The sequence below is a fragment of the Desmodus rotundus genome, chromosome 5, assembly GCF_022682495.2.
Source record: "Desmodus rotundus isolate HL8 chromosome 5, HLdesRot8A.1, whole genome shotgun sequence".
Classification (NCBI taxonomy): domain Eukaryota; kingdom Metazoa; phylum Chordata; class Mammalia; order Chiroptera; family Phyllostomidae; genus Desmodus; species Desmodus rotundus.
In genome coordinates, this window is record NC_071391.1 from 56,108,726 (window position 1) to 56,135,402 (window position 26,677).

The following is a 26,677-nucleotide window of genomic DNA, read 5'->3' on the forward strand; positions in this document are numbered from 1 at the left end:
AATTAATTGTCGAATGAGAATTGACTGAATGACTAAATAAATATCATAAGCCTTAAAGAATTTATACCCTTGACTCAGTGAATCCTTTTCTGGAAATCATGTCCCCATGAGAAATGTGGTCAAAAGTTCATGTACACCGATTCCTAATTAAGTGTTGTTTATATTAATAAAAATAAAGTAAGATAACCTAAATGTCCAAAATATGAGTTTTGGTAGAAACAGGGATATTAGGCAGTCATTAAAATTTTATCAACAGGAAAAATATTCCACTGACTTAGAAAACTGTTCACAATATGATGTTAATTCTACAAAAAGCAATAGAGTTTTATATTGTTAACTTCTCACTAACACATACATATAAACAATATAACAAATGCAAATAACTTTGCATTTAGGTACATCTGTGAATGTGCATTAGTATAAAATATTATATTTATTTTCTGAAGATATATATGCAGAGACAATTTTAAAAACTAAACATGTATCAAATTATAAACTAGTTAACTCTAGGTGGAATTTAGGCACTTTTAATTTCTCAAACATATCATTAGCTTATAATGTTTTTACCGTAAACTTGTATTATTTCTACACCTAAAACAAATAATAAAAATATCTTTAAAGAGTATAAATGCTCACCATTAAACTAAGAGAATTTATGATTGCCTATTTAGTTTTTATTTATAGTTAAAAAACTTGAAGTTGAAGACAAAGAAGTAAAAAAATATTGCAAGTATCTTCCTCTTAATTTTGTTGTTAACCTCAAACTTCTGTGAAAAATAGGGTACAGAAACTAAAACACTGCAATTAAGTACAATAATATGTGTGATAAAGAAAAAATAAAATAGATCAGACGTGATCAGTGTAGCAACAGAATCAGGAAGTGTTTCCTAAGATTCTTCCCAATCTGTCAGAAGCACATGTGTGTATATATACATATATATATATATATATATACACATTAATTATTCTTAAAGGTGATATAAATCTGAGATTTATTTATATAGTTTTAAATTTAGTTAACTTTTAAAGAAAAAAATACTTGCTAAAAAACTATAACAATAAATGTTGACCATTAACTAAATATAGCACAGCCTTTCAGAATAAAGTGCAAACGTTTTCAATTATGAATTTTTTTATATAAAGCATTTACTTATTTTTTATTGTTGTTTAAGTACAATTATCACTTGCGAATTTTTAATGTGGTGCTGTCAACTACTGTACACTAAGCACTTATATTTAATAACAAAAATGATGGAAAAGGAAGATCATGAAGTTTTAGAACAGGCTGTAAGGAAACTAATCATAAAATAATATTTCATGGCATTATTTCAAACTTCTTGAGAACAGGTGAATCCTAACTTTGACAAAGAAACTGTGAAGAATCAGGTTTTTTTTTCTGGTTGTCCTCTCAAAATGTAGTACTGTAGCTTCCATCCTTGAATTCCATGACCTATTTGAATGCAGAACTGATTTCTGAACAGTGATTTCAATATTTTAACAGCACCATAGAATAAAATAAGAATCTGAGTAAAGCTGAAAAGGAAACAAATAAATAAAATCATAAATCTATTTGTTATTAAATTGAGTTCTGTAAGGATAGAAGATGTCCCTCTTGATCTTAAGGCACTTGCATAGTTAAGCATAATAATTATAAATCAAATCCAAAACTGATTAAGTACCTTTCTATACAAGGCCCAGTGGTAATATTCATGCAGAAATCAAGGACAATTTATTGACCTATTGCTACATGGTTAGTACTGGGGAAGCAAGGGTACAGAAACAGTTGCTCTCTAATGCAATTTAGCAGATTTAGCTAGTGAGGCAGATAGATAGAAAGATAAAGCAGACACTGCTTTTCCACTCCACAGCCACAGACACAGCTGGCAGGTCTGGGTCCACTACATACCAATAATAATACTACAAGATCTGTCACAAAGAGGTGACTGAACAGATGGCCACTGCAAGTTAAGTTCTGTGATGGGCATAAGAGGACCTCACTCTCTCATCAGGAGACTGAGAAGGAAACAACTAACCACATGCTAGGTAATGTGCTAATTGCACAGGACGCCATGTAAAGCGCAGTTTTGTGAGCTAAAATGGACTGGAAAGGATTCAAGAGGACCATGTGCTTGAAGCAGGTTTTTCAAAAACAGATAGGATTTGTTAGACAGAATGGGACATTCCATCAGAAAGAAATGGAAAGCTGATCGTTTACTGCAGAAGTTGGCAAACTTTTTTTATAAAGGGCCAGACAGTAAATATTTTAGGACTTTCTGGCCCCATAGTCTGAATGGCCACTGTTCAACTGGGCCACAGCACGAAAGGATCCATAGACAATATGTAAACAAATGAGTGTGCTGGTGTTCTAATAAAACTTTATTGTTAGATAGTATAATTGAAATTTCATATATTAGTAATTCTCAAATGTCATGAAAGATCATTCTTCTTGTTTTCTTCAACTATTAAAAATATTCAAAAAACCACATTCTCCGCATATGAGCTATATAAAAACCAGCGTCAGGTTGGATTGGACCTGTACGAGTACACTGTCCTTTGGTCAGTGTACACTGACTCCTGGTCTAGTTGGAAGACAAACTAAATACACATCTAACAATATGCATAACAATATCAAATATTGAAATCAGTGGTTCTCAATTCCAGTAGATCAAAGCTTTCCATTTTAAAATAAATGTTTTGTAATACTCTCCTTCCTCCATCTGAAATGAAATTCATAGAAAATGCAACTGCCTTTACATAATGTTTTATATAATGCCCTAACGCAAGTAAAAGGAGAAATGTAAAGAAATTACTTTATATTAAAATGTCTTCAATAGGCAATCTATGAGCCCAACTATAGTAGAAAATGTAATACAGTAGTCAAGTGCTTACATGTACTTATTATGAATAAATTTAGACTTAAATGGAATAAAGGGACCATTTCTTACAAGAAGCAGAGGAAAAGTGACAAGCAGATATTTAGTGGTTTCTAGATAGAGAAAATTAATGTTAGAAGAAGTAATAACAGATGATTTGTATATGATAATAGATCAAAGGAAATAACTTCAGTTGACATATAGATAATGTAACTATATAGCCAATATTGTTAAATTAAAAATTTAAATAAAGAGTATTAAAATGTCACATTTATGCAAACAAACTTGGCCCTTATTTATAATTTTAGCATCAAAATAATTCTGTTTGATATAGGGCAGGCCAGTGATAAAGTTTATCTATCTATCATCTATCTATCTAACTATCAATTATCTGTCCCTACCCCTATCTATGTCTTTACCTCTGTTTGGAATTCCCCCTCATTTAAAGGTATACATTTAATTTCTAGTACTTCAAGAGACCTTGGAACTTTATCTTGTGACCAAAAAAAAAAAAAAAAGGAAATGGGGAATGGTTATAAACAAACAAGCAAAAAAAAAAATCTCAGTAACCTAAAGGCTTATGGGGAAATTGAGGGTAGATGTCCTTTGGGACAATATCAGAGTAATATTGAAGAAAGAGAAAATGCTAAAGTAAATAATTTCAGATAACTGTCACAAAACAGATTCCTTATTGTGTGGTAAAATGTTTTCAAAATTAATATATGGTGTGGCAATCAAATGAATTATTTTTAAAACAATCTTATTAAAGAAATTTGGTGAGATCTTTGTATTTCATGTTTCTACCCATTTAAAATCTTTGGGTCTAGGTTTATTCAAAGGCTGCTTAAGTCTCTGCCATTCTATATTTGCAGGTGATGTGTACAGATGCAGCCCGATTCAGGAGAGTGTATCAGCGCCACAGACACCAAGAGCGGCAGCCCTGCTTTAAGGATGGGGTTTTCCAAACTGGGAATCCACTCCTGATAACATTCCTGACAGAAGGAAGCACAACAATGCCATGATTTGCACAGGAGCTACATTCCCACGATATTTACTGATTTATTCAATCCTCTCAGAAAATACTTCGTATTTGTTTGTAAAACTGAATTTGATTTGAAGCTTTAGAAAATCAAAAACTAAAAACATCTTCGTGAATACCCAGGGGACTGTTGACAATTGTGCAGCACACGGGTGGGTCTGTGTTGTGCAGGACTCTTCTTCACACCACAGTGCACTTAGCGCCCCTGTCCCCTTCTCCTTAACGCCAGCAATTAGCCACACATGAATACCTCCATGCGTTTCCAAATAATTTTTAGTGGTACTTCTCTCTCCCTATCTCCTTGGGGACTGTTGGTCTGAATTATGAGATAGTAGAAATTAGGTTTATGTAATTTTTTGTATAATGCCCAACACTGCTTTATCAACAAATTGCATACTTAATAATCTTCTGTCAATAACTATACTTCATGAAGATGAGCACAGAAGGGCTGAGAAAAGCAGTGCAGCTTGAAACAGTAAGAAGAGAACTCAATTCTGAGTTCAAAAACACTGATCAATTCCGTCACAAACTGAATGACCTTGAGCAAGTCTTACCTTTCCCAGGCTTCTGGTTCTACTTTGGAAAATATACTAATGACCTCTAAATTCCCATACTGCTCTAACATAATTATAAAACGTTACATGCCTTTGGGAAATTAAAATAATGGAACAGAGAAGAGAATAGAGGAGAATAAAATCAGGCAAGGCTACATTTGTAACAATGAGAAAAAGGAAGAGGACAGACAATGGAGATGGTGGGATTACAGAGAGACAGTTGATACTTGGCATGATGGACACCTAGGGAGGTAGACTATGTGTATGTGATTCACTAACATTCGGTAATGTGAGATGATGCTCTTTGACTTAAAGACAATGTCTACATGCATTTTTATATTTACATTAAGTTTGTACTGTGGTACATGGTTCCTAATTCCTCAGCATAGATTCTGCAAAACACAGAAGGACATTTGACTTCGGATGTAAACACACAATACAATATACACATGATCTATTATGGAACTGTACACTTGAAACCTACATAATTGTATTAACCAACGCCACCTCAATACATTTAATACAATTTTTCTTAAAAACTTGCAAGATTGAGCCCAAACTGCAAATAACCATAGATGATGAAGTCTTTCTACAGGTAAGTTCCTTTCTGGTGTTGGTGCTGTGGGACCAACTCCAGCTGGTTTAGATCAGCACAGTTCTTAACTTTGGTCAGAGAGGAAAGGGCTCTTTAGGGGCCCAACAAACTCAGGGTTCTTGAGACCAGAAGAAGAAGTAGAATGGGAAAATCTAGGACTCACTAGAGGGTGCCAGTCCCTCCAACCATGTAAAACACTCAAATCTCTTACAAAAATGTTCTGTTAAAGTAGAGGATTAAATAGGTCTCCGGAGGTATTCTGCTTCCCAGAGTACCTCAAGGAGGCCTTTCTCTAAGGTGTGATAGAAAGCATAAGGGGGTCAGATAGACCTATATTTGAAACTAGTTCTGCCCTTATCATTTGTGCTATCATGAGCAAACTACTCTTAACCTCAATGCCCACATCTGTAAAATGGGGATTACAATGCCACTTTGTAGTGTTCTTGGGGCAACTCAAAGAAATGACTAATGCAAAGCCCCTAACACAGTACTTCACACATGGTAGATACTGTGAGTATTCAATAAATATTGTCATCTCTGCTTTTTTCTTTTCCACCATCTGCATTCTCTTTCTCCTTGTTCTGCCCTGGAAAGAATGCCTTGCTGATGTCAGCATCCAGAAGTAGGGGTGCCAGGAGTGTTGACAAAGTGGCTTCACGTCTGCCCATGGAATGCTTAATTCCTTCTGTAAAATACCTCTTATTCTTTTCTGTTTCCCTTGCCTGGGGCTTGCTGGTGTTTTCCAGAGTCTAAAAAATCTTATTATTCTTTCTTGGTAAGGGGCTCTCTTTATAGACAGAGTCAGTAGAAGCAACCAGAGTTAAAACATGCTGTCAGGTCTTTCTGGCTGGGCATAAGCTGAGCCTGAGATTTCAGCCCTGGGCAACTCTGCTTCTTGGACAGAAAAAGTCCTTTGCACTCAAGTCACTGCAAACTGCTGTTGCTGGAGGAACTTCAAAGGTTCTGTTAGAGAAGATTTACAGATTTTGGCTAAATATTTCAAATGCAATTGTTCCAGCAGAATGTTAGTAAGAAAAATCTAACATCACCTATCTGAATAAAAGATTATGGGAGTGCTACTTCATCAATACAATTCCACTTTCATGATTTTTTTCAGTGTGGGCTGTTGTAAGTCGCTGAGCACCCTGAAGGACACAATGTCACCCCATCATCATGTGGTACTGTGCCAAATATTTCTGGACGGCTGGCCAGCCTAACCTTCATCATTACAAGTAAGATGTCAGAAAATTCGGTAGCTAAGCTAGAAGTTCTAATAAAAGACCACCATAATAGTAATTAATTTGATGGAGAATAAGTTTTTCAGGTTTAGAAAACATAATTGGGATATTACTAGTAATCACAAATACCTTTTTTCAACTGGAAGATTTCTGTATTCTAAGTAACACGCTGGACTCTTCAGGTATTTCCAATTCTTGTTTTATTTTCCTACAGTATAATTTTATCATCCTAAGCACTACAGAGGTAGCACATGAATCTCAGAGGTTAAAAAAGTGAGGTCACATAGGGCTGGCAAGTTTAGATTTAGGATTATCTATCTCTAAAGCACACATCTTCTCCAAAGCGCTTGACATTAATTAATGGGTGTCAGTTTACAGTCACCGAATGTGAGCATTGGCAGAGAGAGGTAGGTTCATTTAGGGAAAAATCAGTGTCCTTTGAAACAGTCAACTGAGGCCCAGAGAGCTTAATGACCGTGAAGCCTAACACCGAGAGAGTGGCAGAGCAGGCGCCGGGACCCTGCGGTGACTCCTTGCTGCTGACTCAATGAAGTCCTCATCAAGAACCACCAGGCCTCTGTGACCAGTCCCCACTTGCATCTCCATGGGCACAGAGCGCCAGGAGCAAATCCACGCAGGCCCCAGGAGCTACCTGTGTTTGTTGTTATTTTCATCCCAAAAGCATATTTCTCTTTGCCCACTTGATAAGCACAATTTTTTTTTCAAGTTTCAATTCAATTCAGGCCAGGTATTGCTACCTCTATGAAGCCTTCACAGACTCACCTCTCTTCTCCTCCCAGAACATCAGGTATAATAAATTAAGGAATAGCTTAATAATAGTCAACATTTTAGGAACTTATTATTCATTCATTCCACAAATAGCTACTGAGCCCGTACTGTGTGTGTGTAAGCACTATGCTAAGTGCTTTTCATGTATTATGTTAATCATTCCGCACCACAATCATATTAGTTAGGTACTACTTTTATCCTCATTTTACAAAGCAGAAAACCCAGGCCTAAAGAGTTGCAGTATCTTTATTTTTTTTTTAAGTACTGCTTTCTCACTTCTCTGTGGTTCCTCTGTGTCCTAATATACATTTACTATGGAATTTGCAGCACTCCATGGAACTATGTTTCACTTCCAAATTATGACTTATGCTAGTACAATTCTGTGTATATCATGATATATGTGTATTTGAGAAATGTCATATACCATTAAAGGCCATAAGCTGCATGATGGTAGGATAGTATCTACTTTGTTTACTATTATATCCACTATCCACACCCCTGACCGAGAGGCACAGAGTAGGCACTCAGGAAATAGTTACATAAACAAATTAAGAATGAAGAATTAAAGAATGAATGAAGAACAAATGCATAAATCACTAGTCACCAAATCACTGTTCTGTGCTTCCTGCCTCCGCAAATCAGTCTGCATTGGAGAGAATTGCCACATGAGCAACGATGGACGTGCTTTTTTCTTTTGTCGTTGTTGTTGTTTTTGTCTCCCCAACCAAAGCCAACATTATTATCCTAGAAGTGCATTCTAGAACTCATTTCTGGACTCTATAATTTCCCATTTTCTTACCTATTATTATGGTTATATTAATTCTACAGATCCAAATGGAATGAAAACTGATTGGAGAATGGACAGAGCTGTTTTTAAGTCCTGCTGAGGAACAACATAATGACATAGCCCTGTTAGTACACAACACCCCAAATAACAGGAATTTGGCAAAGAGCCTTGGGAGGAACTCAAGTCATTACCATGCCCTCTATTATAGCAGCCGGAAATCACACTGCTGATCATCACGTAATATGGCAAATGTCTCCTAGGGCAGGATCCCTGCTCCCAGACACTTAACAGCCCTCAGGCACGTCCTGTACCACACGTGGGGCCCTAGGCTATTCTAAAGCATGCACTCTCCTTCTTTCTGCTTTATCAAGATTCTAATGTTTAGTATATTAGCCTCCATCCTTTGTTTTGCAATATTTCCTACAATATCTATAGTTAATTTATGGGGTAAAAATAGTATAACAAAATTCTCAAAACAGACTTAATTTTAATAAACACATATTCATACAAACTTACATGCTCTTGGTTCTGTGATAGTTTTATATGGGCATATAGTACATACACACATCTGTATACTTCAAATATTAGATGTATTCTGTAGATGCATATGTAAATGAATACCAACATACATGTTAAATATATATCAACATTTTGCATACCTATCAGAAGTAAAGAAAATATACTTTATACAGAGAGAAAAAAACATTTTTTTGTAAAAACAAGCTAGTATATTCTAGATAAAAGAATACAGAACTTTACTTTTTATAGATGTGTGTATATATATGCATGTATAAATGTGTGTATATTCATATATATACTCTTGTATATATAACAATGTTAATATATGCAATGCAAGTAGTTAGGTATAGACATATTTAAATACATATATTAAAATCTATGTGCATATGTATATACAAATTAAAAACTATTCAACCATAATATATTTGCAAAGGTACAGGAATGGAATAAAGAGAGAAACTGATCATCCAGCTTGGAGCCTTTAGGAAACTGAAATGGTAAAAGACCGAAAGGATCAGTGAGAATCACACCATTGAAGACCCTAAAAGACACAACGTTTTAGCCCCAACATTTAAGGACTGCTATTTCCCTAGCCAATAATAAAGTGCATGTGAGTGAAAGAGAAAATGTATAGAAATATGTATGCAAAATAATAATGGGAGATGGTTTTTACTTCAATTTACTGTCTTCTCATATGTCACTGGATATTTATCAGAGCAGAGACTCGATTTCAATCCTTTAAAGTGTTAATAGGCATAAATTTAAAGCAAGTAGGAGGTTGACTTTGTTGAAAACCAAGGAAAAGTTTCTTTTGGTTGATGAAAAATGTATCAAGAGTTTTAGAGAATACTTATTATGATGTAGTATTAGAGATTTTTTTAGGAAGATTATCGTTTATGAAATAAAATTTTATTACATATTGGGTGAAAATTGTAACAATAAATCAAGTTTGCTTATTTTGCTCTAAACCAAGTTTGCTTTTTCTACTAGATGTGAATTTGTCTGCTTTGCCTCTGTGAGCCTTGAGAATGCCATCAATACAGACATACAGGGTAAAGACATTTAAACACATGTATTTGCTAAAGACTGAATAGAGACATCAAAATTGTCTACTGTTTCTTCGGTTTGGGATTGATGCTAACTTTAAAAGTGAACTGAGTTTCCAAATGCCAAGCTCCATTTCAAGCTGGATTAATGTAATACTATAATGACAATACATCCCTGAGTTAAATCAGGATGCTAAGATGCATGATGCAATGGAACAAGAGCCATATGTTTGGTCCAGCATATGTAACTGTATCATTAAGATCTAGTGATATATGGTATTCTTGGAAGTACTTTTTATAAAACTAATATTAAAATTAGAGTGTTTTCTACAATTCTTGGATCATAACATTTTACCCATGATCAATATTCAGTTTTCAATTATGCTAAAGGCAAATTAAAATCAAGAAAGGATTTTGTTTGAAAACACGGCTCTTCTTTCAATGCATATTTAAGGACAGTCATTGGTCTGTACGTGTGGCAGTGGTCACGGGTGCACTGTATTTATATTTTATGGCATTTATAGAATGTTGTTTTCTCTCTCTGGATGGAAGCAGAGAAAATAAACCAATTTATTTTCTAGTAAAATGCTAGTTGTTTGGGGCAAGAATAAGCTAGGAATCTAATTAAGGGAATCTGCATATCTGCTACAGAAATGCATTCTAGGAGAGAGAGTGTTTAATATAAATAACCTCTTGCTCCTCTATGAAAAACAAAATGTTTCATTAGTTTATTCTGAGGGTAATCATCCTATAGCTTGCTTTGAATTACTCTTTTTGTTTGTAAAATAAATTATTTAGTGTAAACAAATTTTCTTCTCTATTACTAAAAAGGTATACAGCATTATAAGAATAAAATTAGAATATACTTCAAATCATTACTTTCCATAACTGAAGAAATCTATGTTCTTTTATCTTTAAAGAGATGGAGAGTATCTGATTGAAGTTCTTTTTCTCTTCCTTAAACAAACAAACAAAAACCCTAGGCTAGGTCGAATAGAAAAGTTAAAAATGATTAGATGTAGAAGTGCAGCTAAAAGATTAGGACGCAGAAAAGTAAAATCATCAGAAGACTGACTAGAAAAGTTGAACTTGCAGAAAAGTCACTAAAAGAACCTGAGCACAGCATCCCTGGTCTTTCACAGGCCATCCCGAGGTGTAAGCCCACAAAAACCTGTGAAAATGACAGGTTTTCTTGGCCTACCATTCCCTCAGCAAGGAGGACTCAGCAAAGTTTCCAAGCCACCCTCACCTTACACAACTCGCTCTCAGTTTCCTCCGACACTCAGGGGAAAGTCATAAGGAAAAGGCTCACCTGTGCTGGGCTGAACCAACCATGTGGGCAGGCACAGTGCTCCCCACAAGTCCCTTTGCCCTTGGTGCTCGTCTTGTGGGGACTTTTCCGCATACTGTCCCACAAGGTGACCAGCTTGGTCCTGTTTGAAGGTGGTCCCACAGGTCCTGAAGAGGGCATGGTCTGAGAATTGTACCCAAGCCCCTGAGGGCTCCTCTGCCAGCCACAAGCGCAGTGGGCATCCCTGATCAGTGTGGGTGCACTCCTGCCGGCATCCATCCCATCGGACCCCCGGCTGCAGCTGTGTTGCTTGGTGAGGTATGCATTCATACTGCACTGATGCCTACTTTTTCCTTTGGTCAGCTCTGCACAGGAATGCCTCCTCCCTCACACCCCTTTCTTCCAGGCAGTTGTAAAAGTCTTTTTTTTTTTTTTTCTTGCGTGGATCCCTCAGTATCTTTGACAGCTGCTATAAGCAGTGCATCGTGGGAGCAGTGGGAGCAGCGAGAGCAGCTCTGCACAGCATTATCTGCGGGCTGGTAGCTCTTTGTCAATAGATGACTCAACTCACAGAGCAACTTGACAGTATCCCTGCTCTAGGCAGAAGCAATCAATGCTCCACACAGCTGGGCTACAAGACTGTACACTGTGTTACAAACCCTTTTTGGATGGAGCCCCGCAGTAAAGAATACTCTCTGCAATTTGGCATTCTGGCTTTTCCCTCTCCTGGCTGAACCCCACACAAAATATAGACCTCAGGAAAGAGAGCTTCTTATCAGGCTCGCAGGACCCTTATTTCCAGAAAGAATGCATCTACGCTGAAGCAATATAGTATAAGCAAATCAAAATGATGGGAAAGTTAACCTGTCAAGGAATTTCCAACATTTACAGGAATCACTTATCTAGAGAGATATTTGCCAAGATAGACCAAAGCATGAGGTAACCAAATAAGAGCATCAATATTAACTCTAAAGAACCTCAATTTATTGAGAAAAATCACTGAGATCACAGAAATGATACCAGAGTCCTTTAAAATTTGGAAGCTGAATGTGTTTTAGACCATGATTATACATTATAATCTAAGCATAATTTCTTTATGCTATGAACCGTTATTAATTCTTTCTGATTTGAAATAAAGCAATTTTCAAAGTCCAAAACTTATGGGTTGGCTTATTTTAACACAGTGTTTTTCCTTACCCAAAATTATTCTGAGGATTTCCTTTCAAATACTTTACCACAACAAATACATTCACCACGGAGAAAGTCTGCATTTTAAAGTGAAAGACACATCCAGCTCTGCCATCCAGGGTTTTGGTTTCCAAAGACAGAATTTTCAAATTCTTTCACTGAAAAATAAGTGAAATCTATCCAATTTAAAGCAATTGCCTTCCAGAGAGGACAGGACTGTTTCCGAGTTTTAGTATGATTGTAGAAGCCATCCACGGTAAAGCGAGACACATTTAGAGTTTCTATTCTGTTTGAAACTTTCCCCATCTGTAACATAACTCTCTCTCCCTACCACATATCCCTAAAGAAATAATTGTTGTTTGATTGGGAAGCAAGCTGCCACCCATGCAGCACCAAACAATGATGACAGAACCCCGTGATATAATAATGTTATCTACACACCATTAGATACCATTAGATCGACCATCTCCATGGATGGACCAGGGACTGGGGTAGTGTAGACCTCATTTCTCATTGAGTTGGCACAGTTATTACTTCAAAGGTCAGGACTATATCATACTCTACATTTCAACAGTGGGATTTACTAGATAAATCATTGTTATATATAAAAACCCTAAACAAAAGAAGCAGCATCTTCTCTGTTGGTGGATCTCCAAAAAAGAGTCCTTTTCCAAATTCTGCACAAGAGGTTGACATTAGTATCTTGCTTGGCACAGTAGGCATCCAAAACACCTCTGCTAAATAATCATAACCCACATGAATGAATTCCAAAGGCAGGCCCTGGACTATTACAGAACATTTTTTCCCAAGCACCTAGCACATTCACTGCCCAGCACATAGCAGGATTATAAGTAGATTTTTTTAATGGATGTATGGGTGGTAGGGTGATTGTATAAACAGAAAGAAAGAGTAGAGGAATGACGAAGTTGACCAACCCTTTTCTGAAAACAATATTTAATTCAGCAATGCCCCAGGAACATGAGCTCTTCCATTAAGGTTAGATTCAGTGCTGGTTTTGATGTGTTAAAGAAAATTGCCCCCAAAATATAAAGACATGAACTACTGGGAAGAAATAACGGTGGCATTACGGTCTTTCTTCCTGAAAGAAAATCAAGGAGTCAACATCAATCCTTAAAAATGGTAAAATTGAGGCAAATAAATCATGTGATACTCAGTAGGGCAAAAGGAAGAAAATCATTTCTCTCTCTTGTTTTCTTTCTCTCATGTTTTAGGCTTAATCCATGGATAACGCCTGCAATAACTCCTGGGTCCAGTAAAGCCCCAGAGAACCTCGTATTTGTGTGGCGTCACCATGATGCGTGGCTACGCAGTAGGACTCGATGGCATGGCACAGCACTACCCCTCCGTGCAAACATTGGGAAGTTACACGTCTGGCTCTCTCCAGTCTTATCTCACCTTGCATGCTGCTCCAGTTTTCCAGGCAGGTGTCATTGCTCAAAGGCCCATTGGCATCTGCAGGGAAAACATGCCCTATTCTCACTAATTTACCTCTCAACTACGAGAGTCAGTCTGTGAAGGACCAAGTCAGTGTGAATCCACGTAATTTTGTGATGGTGTATGCAGCTGGCAAGACAGAAAATTTCTTGTTTGGGCACTGCTCAAAGATATTATAAATCTTCCTAGGAGCGCTGACTTGTAGTGAATGGGTTATTTGTAATGAGCTATTTCTTCTCAACACATGGACAGAATTCCTATTTTAATAACCTCAGCATGCCATTTCTATATTGATAAATATGTTACATAACTAATATTACTTTTCTTGGAAGATCTTGAAGTCCATAACAAACTTTTGTTGAATTCACTACAAGACTATATTGAAATTACTCCTTCACTGTAATACATGTGAAACAATTCCAGCTTTCTGTCTTCCCCTCTCCCCTGAATTACTTTTTCTTTTCAAACATGATGTTTGGCTTTCCAAGTCTGAGGACAGACCAGTTAAACAGATAAATATGTTCAACTAACCCATTGTACTCTCATAAGACAGGCCTACTAATTAAAGATAATTCAATCTGATCAACTGTAATTGGACAATTGTAATGACCATGAGAAGACATGAAATCCTGGCCTAACAAGAATTAGTGGTACACAAACACACATCCCGCTTATCACGGTGATTTAACATGGGCAGATGGTGCACAGGGCAATGCCTCGATGAGATACATCTCAGTGACCTCTCTTTGACCTGTTACCGTCTGAATAGAACAGCCACTAGTTTCAAAGCAGAAGCTTAAAATTAATATCCTGGCTTGATTTGCTTAAAATGAAACAGCAATGATGACTTACGAAATAAATTGCACCACACTAAAACACTATGCAGATATACTTTGTTCCAGATAAAATTTCCTTCAGGCTCTCTCTGCGTATGGGTAATGAAAATATTAATTACAAAAGAAGAGCAGAAGCCCGTTAGCATCCATAAGTAATGTGTTAAATAATCACAAAATGATAGAAAGTATTAGATATAATTTATCTTGATTTGAAAATTATTGGTAGCCGATTCCTGTGGCTGCAAAGACTAGAGATGTTATATATGCTAACAAATTAATATTCTTGTACATCTAATAACCTTCAGCCTAGGCAATCTACAGATCCAATGACACTTACCTTTCAAAATAAGAGAGAACCAAGAATATTTAAAGTACTTTAGGCTCTAAAATTATTTTCAAAATACTTAAGCCAATTTAGTCATAAGTCTTAGAAGGCAAAGCAAGAAGAAATTGAGAGTGAGGAAGGGTACATGCTTAATTTCTATAGAGATTTAACCTGGACATAGCATTTAATAGGAAGTAAAAAAGGTTTAAAATGTCCCAAATTCTCACTGATATACTCGGATTTTGGTGGGTGTTGAGGAAAGGAGATTAATCTGAGTTAATGTAAGGGTGAATTATAAAATGGTTTTCAGGAAGTGCAGATTTATTATATTCTAACACAGTAAAATTATTGGAGAAATTAGAATACAAGTTATGTGAAATTTCTTAGAGATTCTGAAAAGAATACTAATGAAAAGATAATAATCATATATAATTTACTTATTTTAGCAATTGAATCTAAGTAACGAACTACAGTACTACAAGAAATTTGTTCTCATCCTCCAAGATGAGACTAACATCACTTTTGTGAAGCTTTCCAGACACCCTTGGCATGTTCAATTACACTCTACAATATTTGTACACTTGTAGATTTCAGTATCTTTCACAGTCGCCTACTTCTCTCAATCACCGCAACGCCCACCCTTGTTGAAGCTATCATCATTTTTCTGTAGAACTGGTGAAATGGCTTCCTAACTGGTCCCTGGCCTCCACCCTTAGAGCAATTCTTTCTCACAGAGTGGCCGGAGCAACTTCTAAAATGCGAATGCGATCAGGTCCTACTCTGCTTAATACCTGTCAGTAATATCTCATTCTCTGAGATCTTTATCCCCACAGACAGCACAGCTTGAAAGTGGCTTGCGTGGTCCTTAATCATGTCCTGCGTGACCTGGCCTCTGGTGCCTTCACCAGTCTCATCCATCCTCACCCCGTTGCTCCATCCACCCTCCAACCACTCTGGCCTCGACTACCTTGTCGTCCCTGCACATGCCCTCTTCCCCTCTCTACATGTTCACACAATTCACTCTTACTCCCCCTTCCCCCTTAACATGCATCAACAGACTCCTCCCAAAAGCCATCCCAAGGGAATGTAAAATACACTCAAGAAGGGTGAGCCTACTATGCAACACAGCTCCAAACAAGCCTCCAGACCTTCCTTCCCACCAGATTGCCTTCTCAAAGACTCTTCTATTCAGAAATTCAGGAGCACCCCCTGCCTTCCAGAGCTCAGATAAATGGGGACAATTGTAATTGAGCAACAATAAATTTTTTTTAAATGTTACCTTTCAAGAGAACATTCCCTGTACACTGTGCCCCGAGCCTCTTCCAGAACAGATCATGTCATCCTCCCATTAAACACTCATTTAGCACCTGTGCTTTTCTATTACAACATTTACATGATTGTATTTAAAATAATAATTACACTACTACACATTTGATGCCATTCTCCTCAATCAGAATGTAAGTCATCACCATTAGGAAGAGGAGAGGGCTCTTTTTTTTATATTCGCATCTTCTGAACCAAACACAAACTGTTCATTATTTATTAAAATAAATCAAGCAAGGAAGAAGTTAAAATTGTCTTTCAGTGGCTATACCAAAATCAGTATTCATGTCTGTGTTCTACCTCTCAGTGTAAAATGAATAAATAAACCTTTTGAATTCAAACACAAAATAGCAATGTGCTCTTAAGGTCATTTAAGTGAAACACTTAGGGTGGTTAAGCGGTAGAAGTGGTATGCATTAACCCATTTGTGGAAGAAATTTGCTAGTGGTCTTCTAACACTAAGAAACTGAAACAGCTTTTGTTTGTTTTAGTAAGATATTCATTCATAAAAGCTATACTTCCTGACAGCTGTGATTTTCTCTCAAGTGTTTTCAAGTTCTTCTCCCTTTACAGCTAGATAGTGCACAAGGGCGAGTGGCTCCCCAGGGAAAAGCCAGGCAGTGGGGCAGCAGGGAGAGAATCCCAGACTCCAGCCACCAAAGTCTCCACTCTTAAAATGACATAATCCAAAAGCGCAGTGATTTCACAGGATATTGAAAGTGTATATTACAGTGCAGAAAAGCAAGATGAAACCTCCTCTTCCTCCCCATTAATAAAGTGTAAAAAGTTAAAAAAATAATTAAAGGGCATTATTATTTATAACAAATACCATATTTAGATTTTTTTAAAAATTGTGGTTAAAATACATAATATACAGCATTCGGAAGAAGTATCACCTGCTTGAGTGTGGTTGGTAGGGTAATAATATGGGTGTAATAATTTGTAGTTTCAATTTGAACATTTCACCTAAAATGTCATACGGTGTGCTTGAGTGTGATATTGTTATGTTACAGAGTTACATGTTTAGGATTTTGTAATAAAAAAGGGGCATTATTTGTGTTGAACCCTGTAGATCTACCCTCTTAACAAAATTAAGGTGTAAAGTACAGTATCGTTGACCACATGCACTAAAGTACAGTATCGTTGACCACATGCACCATGTTGTACAGCACATCTCTAGAATATTTTGAACATGCGGTACTAAAATTATGTTCCTTTTATTTTTATTTTTTAAATTAATTCATTTATTTTTATTCAGTTACAATTGTCTGCATTTTCTCCCCTTCCCTCCACCCTACCCCAGCCAGTCCCACCTCCCTCCCCCACCTCTACCTTCCCCCTTGATTTTGTCCTTGTGTCCTTTATAGTAGCTCCTATGGACCCCTCTCCCCACTATGCCCTCCCCACTCCCCCGTGGCTATTGTTAGATTGTTCTTAACTTCAATGTCTCTGGTTATATTTTGTTTGCTTTTTTCTTTTGTTGATTATGTTCCAGTTAAAGGTGAAATCATATGGTACTTGTCCCTCACCTCCTGGCTTATTTCACTTAGCATAATGCTCTCCAGTTCTATCCATGCCATTGCAAAGGGTATAAGCTCCTTCTTTCTCTCTGCTGTGTAGAATTCCATTGTGTAAATGTACCATAATTTTTTGATCCACTCACTTGCAGACTGGTGCGGCCACTGTGGAAAACAGTATGGAATTTCCTCAGAAAACTAAAAATGGAACTGCCCTTTGACCCAGCAATTCCGCCGCTGGGATTATACCCTAAGAACCCTGAAACACCAATCCAAAAGAACCTATGCACCCCAATGTTCATAGCAGCACAATTTACAGTAGCCAAGTACTGGAAGCAACCTAAGTGCACATCAGCAAATGAGTGGATCAAAAAATTATGTTCCTTTTAAACAGCAGCTCCTCATTTTCCCCTCCTCTCAGGCCCTGGCAACCACCATTCTACTTCCTGCTTCTATGAATGCACTACCTCAGATACCTCATAGAATATAAATAAAATCATGCAGTATTTGTCTTTCTGTGACTGGCTTATTTTATTTAACATTATGTCTTCCAAGTTCATCCATGTTGTAGCATATGATGGGATGTTTTCCTTTTTATGAATGAATAATATTTTATTGTTTGTATATACCAGATTTTCTTTATTCATTCATCTGTCAATGGATATAGGTTGTGCAAACAACTCTTCAAGATCCTAATTTCAATTTTTGAATAAATAAACAGAAATGGGATTGTTTTATTATATGACAGTTTTATTTTTAATTTTTTGAGAAAGCTCCATGTTTTCCATAGCGGCTCAGCCATTTTACATTCTCACGCACAGGGCACAAGTGTTCCAATTTCTCCACATCATCGCCAACACTCATGTTCTGGTGGGGATTTTTGTTGTGTTATTGTTGTTGCTGTTTTATCATGGTCAAACTCACAGGATAGAGCTTTAATTTTTCTTTCTCAAGGTTGTTTTTATCTATCCTGGGTCTTTTATGTTTCCATGTAAGTTTTAGGGTTTTTTTCTATTTTGTAAAGGAGGTCATTGGAATATTTACAGAGATTGCATTAAATCTGCAGATTGTTTTGGGTAGTATGGACATTTTTAAAATGTCTTCAGATCTATGAAATAATTATTTGTGTTTTTCATTTCTTTCATCAATGTTCTGTGCATTTCAGTGTAAAAATCTTTCACTACTTTGGTTAACCTTTACCCTGTATATTTTATTCTTTTTGATGCTATTGTCAATCAGATTTTTTCCTCAATCCCCTATTCAAATTGCTCATTGTTAGTGTATATAAACAATTCTTCATGTATTGATTTTGGGTCCTAAAGCTTTGATGAATTTGCTTATTAGTTCTACCAGTTGTGTATGTTTATTGTTTTATAAATACAAAATCATGTTACCTGTGAAAAGAGACAGTTTTACATTTTACTTCTTTCTGACTTCAAAGCCTTTTATTTGTTTGTCTTGCCTAATTGCTCTGGTTAGGACTTCCAGTACTATGGTGATGGACAGTGATGAGAGTGGGTACACTTACTGTCTTGTTCCCGATCCTAGAGAAAATGCTTTCCATTTTCCACCATTGAGCATGATGTTACCGATGGGTTTTTCATATTTTACCTTTATTGTGTTGCGGTAATGTCTTTCTATTCCTAGTTTGTTGAGGGTTTTCATCATAAAAGAATGTTAAAATTTGCCAATGATTTTCTATATCTACTGAGATGATCATGTAGTTTTTATTCTTTTCTGTTAATGTGGTGTATCCCATTGATTTTTTCTTTATTTTGAAGCATCTTTGAATATCAGGGATAGATCACATTTGGTCATAATGTATGATTCTTTTAATGTGCTACTGAATTCAGTTTGCTGGTATTTTGTATAGAGTTTTTCATTTATTTATCAGGGAAATTGGCCTGAAGTTTTCTGGTGGTGTCTTTTTCTGACCTTGGCATCATAGTAATACATATTTTTTGGAAGAGTTTGAGAAGAATTGGCATTAATTCTTCCTTAAATGTTTGGTAGATCTCACCAGTGAATCTATCTGGCCCTGGCTGGAGGATTTTAATGATTGATTCAATCTCCTTACTAGTTATAGGTCTATTCAGATTTTTTATTTTTCATGATCCAGTATTCATAGGTTATATGTTTCTAGGAGTTTGTTTCTTTTAGGTTATCCAATTTGTTGGTATATAATTTTTCATAGTAGTCCCAATCCTTCTAAATTCCTATGGCATCAACTGTAATAACCCTTTCAGTTTTGTTTTTATTTATTTGAGTCTGTTCTCTTTTTCATTAGTTAATGTAACTACAGCAGTGCCAGTAAAAACCAGTGCTTAGTTTTGTTGATTTTTTCTATTGTTTTTATTCTCTACTTCATTTATTTTTGTTTCAATCCTAATTACGACCTGCCTTGTGTTAACTTTAGGTTTATTTTGTTCTTATTTTTCTAGTTCTTTGAAGTATAAAGTTAGGTTGTTTAGATCTGTTTTTCTTGTTCAAATGTAGGCATTTATCAGTACATACCTCCCTCTTCCCTCTTTGTACTTTGAGGTGTGGAGTTAGGTTGTTCAATTTAGGCTTTTTTCATTTTAACGTAGACATTTATCACTATAAACTTTCTTTGTATTGTTTTTTCTTCATCCCATAAATTCTGGTATGTTGTGGGTTTTTTTTTATTAATCTCAAAATACTTTTGAATTTCCCATTTGTTTTCTACTTTGAACAACTGATTATTTAAGAATGTATTTTTTAATTTCTAAGTGTTTGTGAATTTTCCAGTTTTCCTTTGTTATTGATATTTAGTTTCATTACATTAGGGTTGAAATATAGTTCATATAGTTTCAATCTTAGGTTTATTAAGACTTGTTTTGTGACCTAATGTGATCAATTGCATAGAATATTCTTTGTGCACTTGAGAAGAATGTGCATTCTGTTGCTATTGGATGAAATAGCTATACACCTGCTAGGGCCTTTTGATCTACAGTCTTGTTAAAATCCTCCATTTACTTATAGATCTTCTGTCTGGATGATCTATCCATTATTGAAAAGTCAGGTGCTGAAATCTTCTACTGTTATTGTGTTACTATCTATTTCTCCCTTTAGGTCTGTCAATGTTTGCTTCATGTGTTTGGATGTTCTGATGTTGGGTACATATATATTTATGTGTTATATTTTCTTGGAAAATCGATGCTTTTATCATTATATAATGTTTTTTCTTTGTCTCTTGACAGTTTTTAAATTAGTCTGTTTGTCTAAGTACAGTCAACCCTGCTATCTTCTGGTTATCATTTGCATGAAATATCTTTTTTCATCCTTTCACTTTCAGCATATATTTGTCCTTAAATCCAAAGTGAGTCTGAGAGATAGCATCTAGTTTAATCTTGTTTCTATGATCCATTCAGCCACTCTATGTCTTGTAATTGTAGGGATTAACCATTTATACTTAACTAAATTATTGATAAGAAAGAACTTAACTATTGTCATTTTGTTAACTATTTTGTCTGTTTTGCAGCTTTCTTATGCCTCTTTTCTTCTCTTGCTATCTTCCTTTGTGTTTCATTGATATTTTTTATAATGGCATAATTTGATTCCTTCGTCATTTTCTTTTGCGTATCTTCTATAGATATTTCCTCTGGAGTTACCATAGGGCTTACACAAAGTGCCTTATAGTTATAGCAATCTATTGTAAACTAGTAAGCTGATAACAATTTAACTTCAATTATATACTCTACACTTTTACTTTCCCCCATACTTTGTTATGAATGTCACAAATTACATATTTTGTATTGTGCATCCATTAACATATTTTTATAGTTATATTTTTTACACTTTTAACTTCTTTAGTTATATAAGACAGGAAGTTTAGCACTAAGCACTGAGATTAGTGTGTAGATATATATGTTCCTGTCCAAGCTTTAATCAGCTTAAAAGTTAATTTAAATATTTAAAGGATATTGATTTAAGTGGGGGGAGGAACTCTTGGCCATCAATCAGACTCTTGGGGAACTAATGTGTGTAACATCCTGCATGTGTTCTTTCCAAGTGTAGTATCTCCACTCTTCCAATGCTAGCTGCTCAGCCGACCCTGCCCTGATTGCCAGGAGCAGACAGGGCACTGTGGGAGAGCATGGGGTCCCACACAGGGCAAAGGCACATGCCATCCCCTGTTCTGAGTTTCATGAGCGAGAAAATGCATGAACAAGAAAATGTGCAAAAATAATAAAAATAAACGAGAGGGAGGAGGAGGAGGGAGAAGAAAGAGAGGAAGGAAGGAAGGGGAGAGGAGAAGAGGAAAAGAGAAGAACAAAGATAAGAAAAGAAAGGAGGGAAGAACAGTCACAAGATGAGTAAAAATATCTCTCAAAAAAGATAAAACATGGAGTCAGGTTGAATGGTGCTATGCACAGAATCAATCTGGAACAAATATGAATGGACCTTCCTCTGACTGTGGAACAGTCTGGCACATGCCCCTGAGGTCCCCTTGAAGCAGTCTACCTGGCTTTTTGCAGGTGCCACACCCAGAATTTGAAAGAGAAACATGATCTGAAATCAGTCTTTCTTTGGTCTGAGTTTAAATGCTCTTATTTTTTCCTGATGAATAATTTGTAATAGATATTTTTGAAATTCACCAAAAGTTTAAAAAAAAAAACTTCTGAGTTAAAAATAAGCCAGATTCTGACTTGTCAGAGGTAATTTATCTGTGGATTGGCCTAAAGGCAGGATTAATAGAAATGACAGGCCCTCTTCCAGCTGAATGAATGGTCTCCTTTCCTTGGAGACTGACATTTTAGTAAAGTTTTATGTAGTTGGCTTTGTTTTGGCCTGTGCATTTTCAATTCACATTTATTTAATTATCTCCTCTGTGATTCCACATTATTTTGCTTTTGTGTTTTCATTTCATTCAATAAATATTTATAGCCTGCCTCTTCTGTACCAGGAACTAAACCTAGTGATGAAGTAGTGAACTGTAGACTAGGCAGCAATTTGGCAAGGCAGAATTCCTTGAATTAACAAGTGTGCCAAGTGACGTACATACAGGGACAGGGTAAGGGATGTTCCCTGCTAGTGACTGTGTTCCGTGATGCTGAATTTTATAATTATATGTGGGCATGCTTGTCTTTACTACTACTGGATTATATACCTCTCAAGAGCAAAAAACATCTTTTATTTGTAAACTCACACCCTCCTTGTCATCGCCTCACAATACAATTCTTATTGCTCAGTAAATACTTACTGATTTAAACTTGGAAAATAGGGGACTTGGCTTTAGAATATGCTCTAGTTCTAGCTCTGCTGCTAACTCGCTTTCCTCTTGGAGAAGTTACTCTAACTGCTAAGTTTTAAGGACTGCATTTGTGAAATGAAGGGCGCGGACTAACGAGTCTATGAAAGCACATTGGGCGGTTGCTACAAGAGAGGCAGAGCTGACGAGTGACGCCCTGTCAACAGCTTTAGGTTTAATTGCAGTGTCTCCCAAATGACTATAGAAATATACATGCAATATATTATTACTATAAACATTTAGGTTTATTATCATTTTTAACACATAGAAAAGTGGTTAAAAAGCATGGTATGGTAAATTTTTTGGCATATTTTCTCAATTCAACATTCTTTCAATAAGAGCTTGACATATAGGGAGGCAGTAGGACTCGGTGGTCAGAAGCATAGTTTCTATGTCAGACTGTCATACCCCTTCCACCCCTGCTGCTTATTCAGAGGCTGAGATCAGCACCATTTCCCCTCCCTGAATAGCTCTTCACAGTGCTCACCTAAGGGCTCAGGACATTTTAATTGCTCCGTACATACTTGAAGTCTGATGAGATTTCCCCCTTGTTTGAAACATTTAAAAAATATTTTTTTTCCTAATGTGATAAAATTTTGTACAATATTTATGTGCTCATTTTCTCCTAGTCATAATAGATGAGGCATGAGCTCTAGAATTGGACTTCTGAGCTTACTTATCCTGTGTCTCAGTTTTTCTTCTATACATGAGGTGGATAATAGTTCCTACCTCGTAGAATTGATGTGAGAATAACACGAGTAAATTTCTGCAAAGTACTTAGTACAGTGCCTGGCACCAATAATGCACAACAAGCTTTATCTATCATCCTCTTCATCATCAGTCCCATTGTTAGCACCCTCCACACTCCAAGCATGAACTCCAGGGGCTGACATTAAAAAATTCTGCAGCGCCTATAAACGGACACTCAGTGAAGGTCAACTGATTCCCACTGAGTGTCAGAATTCCATCCATATTGGTCCTAAACTTACCTTCCTAACTCCTATTTTTGAGCAGGTCATTCTCCCCCTGAGCCGGGTGCTAAATAACATCATCACTAGCAGCATATTTATCATTTGCTGGGTACTACAATGTATCCTAAGCTGAAGTACTTTATTTGATCCTAATAACCCTGAGATGCCAAATTCAGATAAAGATATTGGCTTAAAAAGATTCTATAACTTCCCATGGTCATAGCATTGGTAAGAAGCAAAACAAGCAATAAAATCAAGGTTTATACAACACTAGAGCCCATGCACGAAAACCTGTGCAAACCAATTTCCGTCACCATATATTCGGCCCCCTTTACCCACTGTGGGAGGTGGGCACACAATGCAATATAAGAGCATGTATGTATCTTAGAAACATACACTTGAAACCTATGTAATCTTGTTAAGCAACGTCACTCCAGTACATTTAGTAAAATAAATATTCTAACTATTAAAAAAACCTGTGCAAAATAGCACCTCATTTTTATGCTAGACTTTGGTTTTTGAAAATACTGTTATATCCTTGATTTCTCTTAATCCTTGAAATAGCCCCAAGTGGTAGGCAGGCCAGGGTAACAGCTGAAGACCATGGTTGTAAAATAATGTGATCAGGTGAGACAGCTGATAAGTGATATTGTTGGAAGCAGAAAGCAAAGCTCAGTGTTCAGTCCAAAATCTTTCCATTATTCCATCCTGTTTTGTCACTTTTTTTCCTGAGGGTGAACACATAACATCTTGTCACTCCCTTTGCCATTAAAAAAAAGAAAAGGGTAAAAGATGAGGAACATTTAGTGAACCTAGAATTTAAGGTTTTAGTTTGATGTTAGCAACATAATTTTAATTTTCCTTCTCTGTTTCTGTTTATGATCCTAAGGAAAAGATTAATCAAGATTTTGAGAGATCTGAAAGAAATGACTTTCTAAACGTGAATGTCTGAAATAAAAATAAAGTTTTTGCCTCAGTTATATTTTTTCATACAGGTCCAGAAGCACTTGTAGTTTCTTGTAGCCATGAGAAAGGTTCAAGTTTACATAAATCCATTTCTTCTGGCTATACAACAGCTTTAATCATAGCAGCTACTGTTCCATTTACTGATTATCTGCTATGACTGTGCCAAGAAACACACAGAATGGAGCTAATTCTCCACACAGCCCTGAAAGTCAAATGTTATTATATTATTCCCAATCTAGATGAAAAAAAACCAGAGGTTTAGAGAAGTTAAGTAACTGCTCAAGGTCATACAGATATTAAATGGCAAAGTCATGATTCAAATCCAGGTCAGTCTGATTCCCAAATCTGATGTCTCCTGCTCTACCATGTTGCTTTCCTCAAAAGAAAAAAAAAAAAAGGTGAATCAAAGGGATGAGTCTTCTACCTTTGGCTGATATAAGTGTTTTAAATGTTAAACTCTGAGTCAAGCTGTGGGGCTTTGGGAAAACAACTCAAACTCTAATTATCTAAAACCTATGTTGGTAGGAAGTCCAAACACAAATGAGTTATCAGCTACTTTGGGTGGAGCTCTCTGCCACCTGACAGTGAATACTCATTTAGGCCTGCTGGGCTAAATGAAATGTGCTATTGTACACCCAAATGCCAAAGTGCCTGCTGGGAGACCTTTCAAGCAAATCTTTATTTTAGATTCCACTCATAAGTCAACAAAGCAGACATGATATGAAAATTATTTGTGGGCTGGGTTCTGCAGAATTGATGTTGGTCCCAAGACACCCTGCTTAGAGCCCAGGAACTCACACTGAAAATACATTTGGGATAATTCGCCTCATGCAAACTTATTAATGCATAGTAACAATAAAATCTTTTTTCTTGAAAGGTCATTTATTTCATTCTTGGAATATGTTCTTCTAGTGAAATTTGTGCAGCAAGAATGTACATCACTTTGTAAGCAATTTCCTAAATAATCATCAGCTAATAAAGTAGAAAATCAATGATCTGATATTCCTCCTTCCTTACTTTTACAGTTTCCCTATGAAGACAACATTGCTTGCCCTCTTCATGGAGGTAATGAGTAGCTAGTCTGAAGGGCAATGGGGGGACTTACTGCCTGCTTGCCTCCAATCTTCTAGGTGGCCTTTTTCAATTAGGCACGTCAGAAACAGCACCTCATTCCACCTGAAGCATATTGCCAGTTAATATGGTGACTGTGCCAGGGTGGGCAGGCCTCCTTTCAGCTCCAGAAAGCACCAGACCATTCAAGATAGAAATCAATGTCCTCCAAGGTAAAAAAGAAAGTGAATTAAGGACAATAAAACAAATCCTTCAAGAAAGGAGCATCCCACAGGAAGCCCCAATTACAGAGCTTCGGTGCAGGCTCTTGATGGGAGTCAGCAGAGCCCATGTGAGTAGCTCAGTAGACATTTTGTGCCCGTGAACCTGATGGACAGGTGCAGGTACCATTTGCATCACAGCCCACTTCTCAGATGTCCCCCTGGCTTTCCCTCTCCACTGCCTTTCGACTGTTTGCATGCATGGTTCCTGTTGCCTACAAGGGATTCTATAAGGATAAATGGAAAGGACTAATATTCCTTTGGAGTCTGGGTCCAAGGAAAGGTCTTTTGGAAACTGCACAAAGTGTTTCTGAAAATTAAATTGTGCTGTTAAGCATCTGTATTCCAAATGGTTCCCTAACTAGTAAAACACAATCATTTTTGACGTAAATTAGGCTCTGACCAAAGTGTGTTCTCTTATTATCTAGGGCTGTGCCAGCCTTTAGGTTTGGTCCGCCACTGAATTGGCATTCTGTTGACAGTTTCTTCCTTGTGACATTGCTGATCTCTGCTGTATCCTTCTCCTGGTCAGAAAGGAGCTGGCTTCTTTCCAAAGGTAATCTAAGGCAATCACTTCTGGTTCCTAATAACTTTGGCAGTTAATGTGTACAATTAAGTTGCAGGAAAGTAAAAGGCTACTTATACTTTTTTTTTCTTAAAGGCAAAGTCTTGCATTGAGAATAAAGAAACCCACATAAGTACAACATTCACAATAAAATAGATTTGTCTTTCCACAAAAATCATACCCCCATTATCTTAATG

At 36.5% G+C, this 26,677-nt stretch overlaps 1 protein-coding gene across 15 annotated transcripts in view; it reads right to left on the minus strand.

Annotated features, from left to right (window-relative positions):
* The window catches only part of DLG2 (discs large MAGUK scaffold protein 2), a 1,324,826-nt gene that overhangs the window by 742,543 nt on the left and 555,606 nt on the right, over positions 1–26,677 (minus strand). For 2 of the 15 annotated variants that reach the window (XM_053925673.2, XM_053925689.2), the window contains exon 1: positions 10,753–11,270. The exons of 10 other annotated variants lie outside the window; for them this stretch is intronic. In XM_053925673.2, the coding sequence (XP_053781648.1) occupies positions 10,753–11,061 (309 nt within the window). In that variant the 5' untranslated portion in view covers positions 11,062–11,270. Of the gene's footprint in view, positions 1–10,752; positions 11,271–26,677 lie in introns of those variants that run through there. 3 more of the 15 variants (XM_053925683.2, XM_053925671.2, XM_053925681.2) reach the window with 2 other exon arrangements.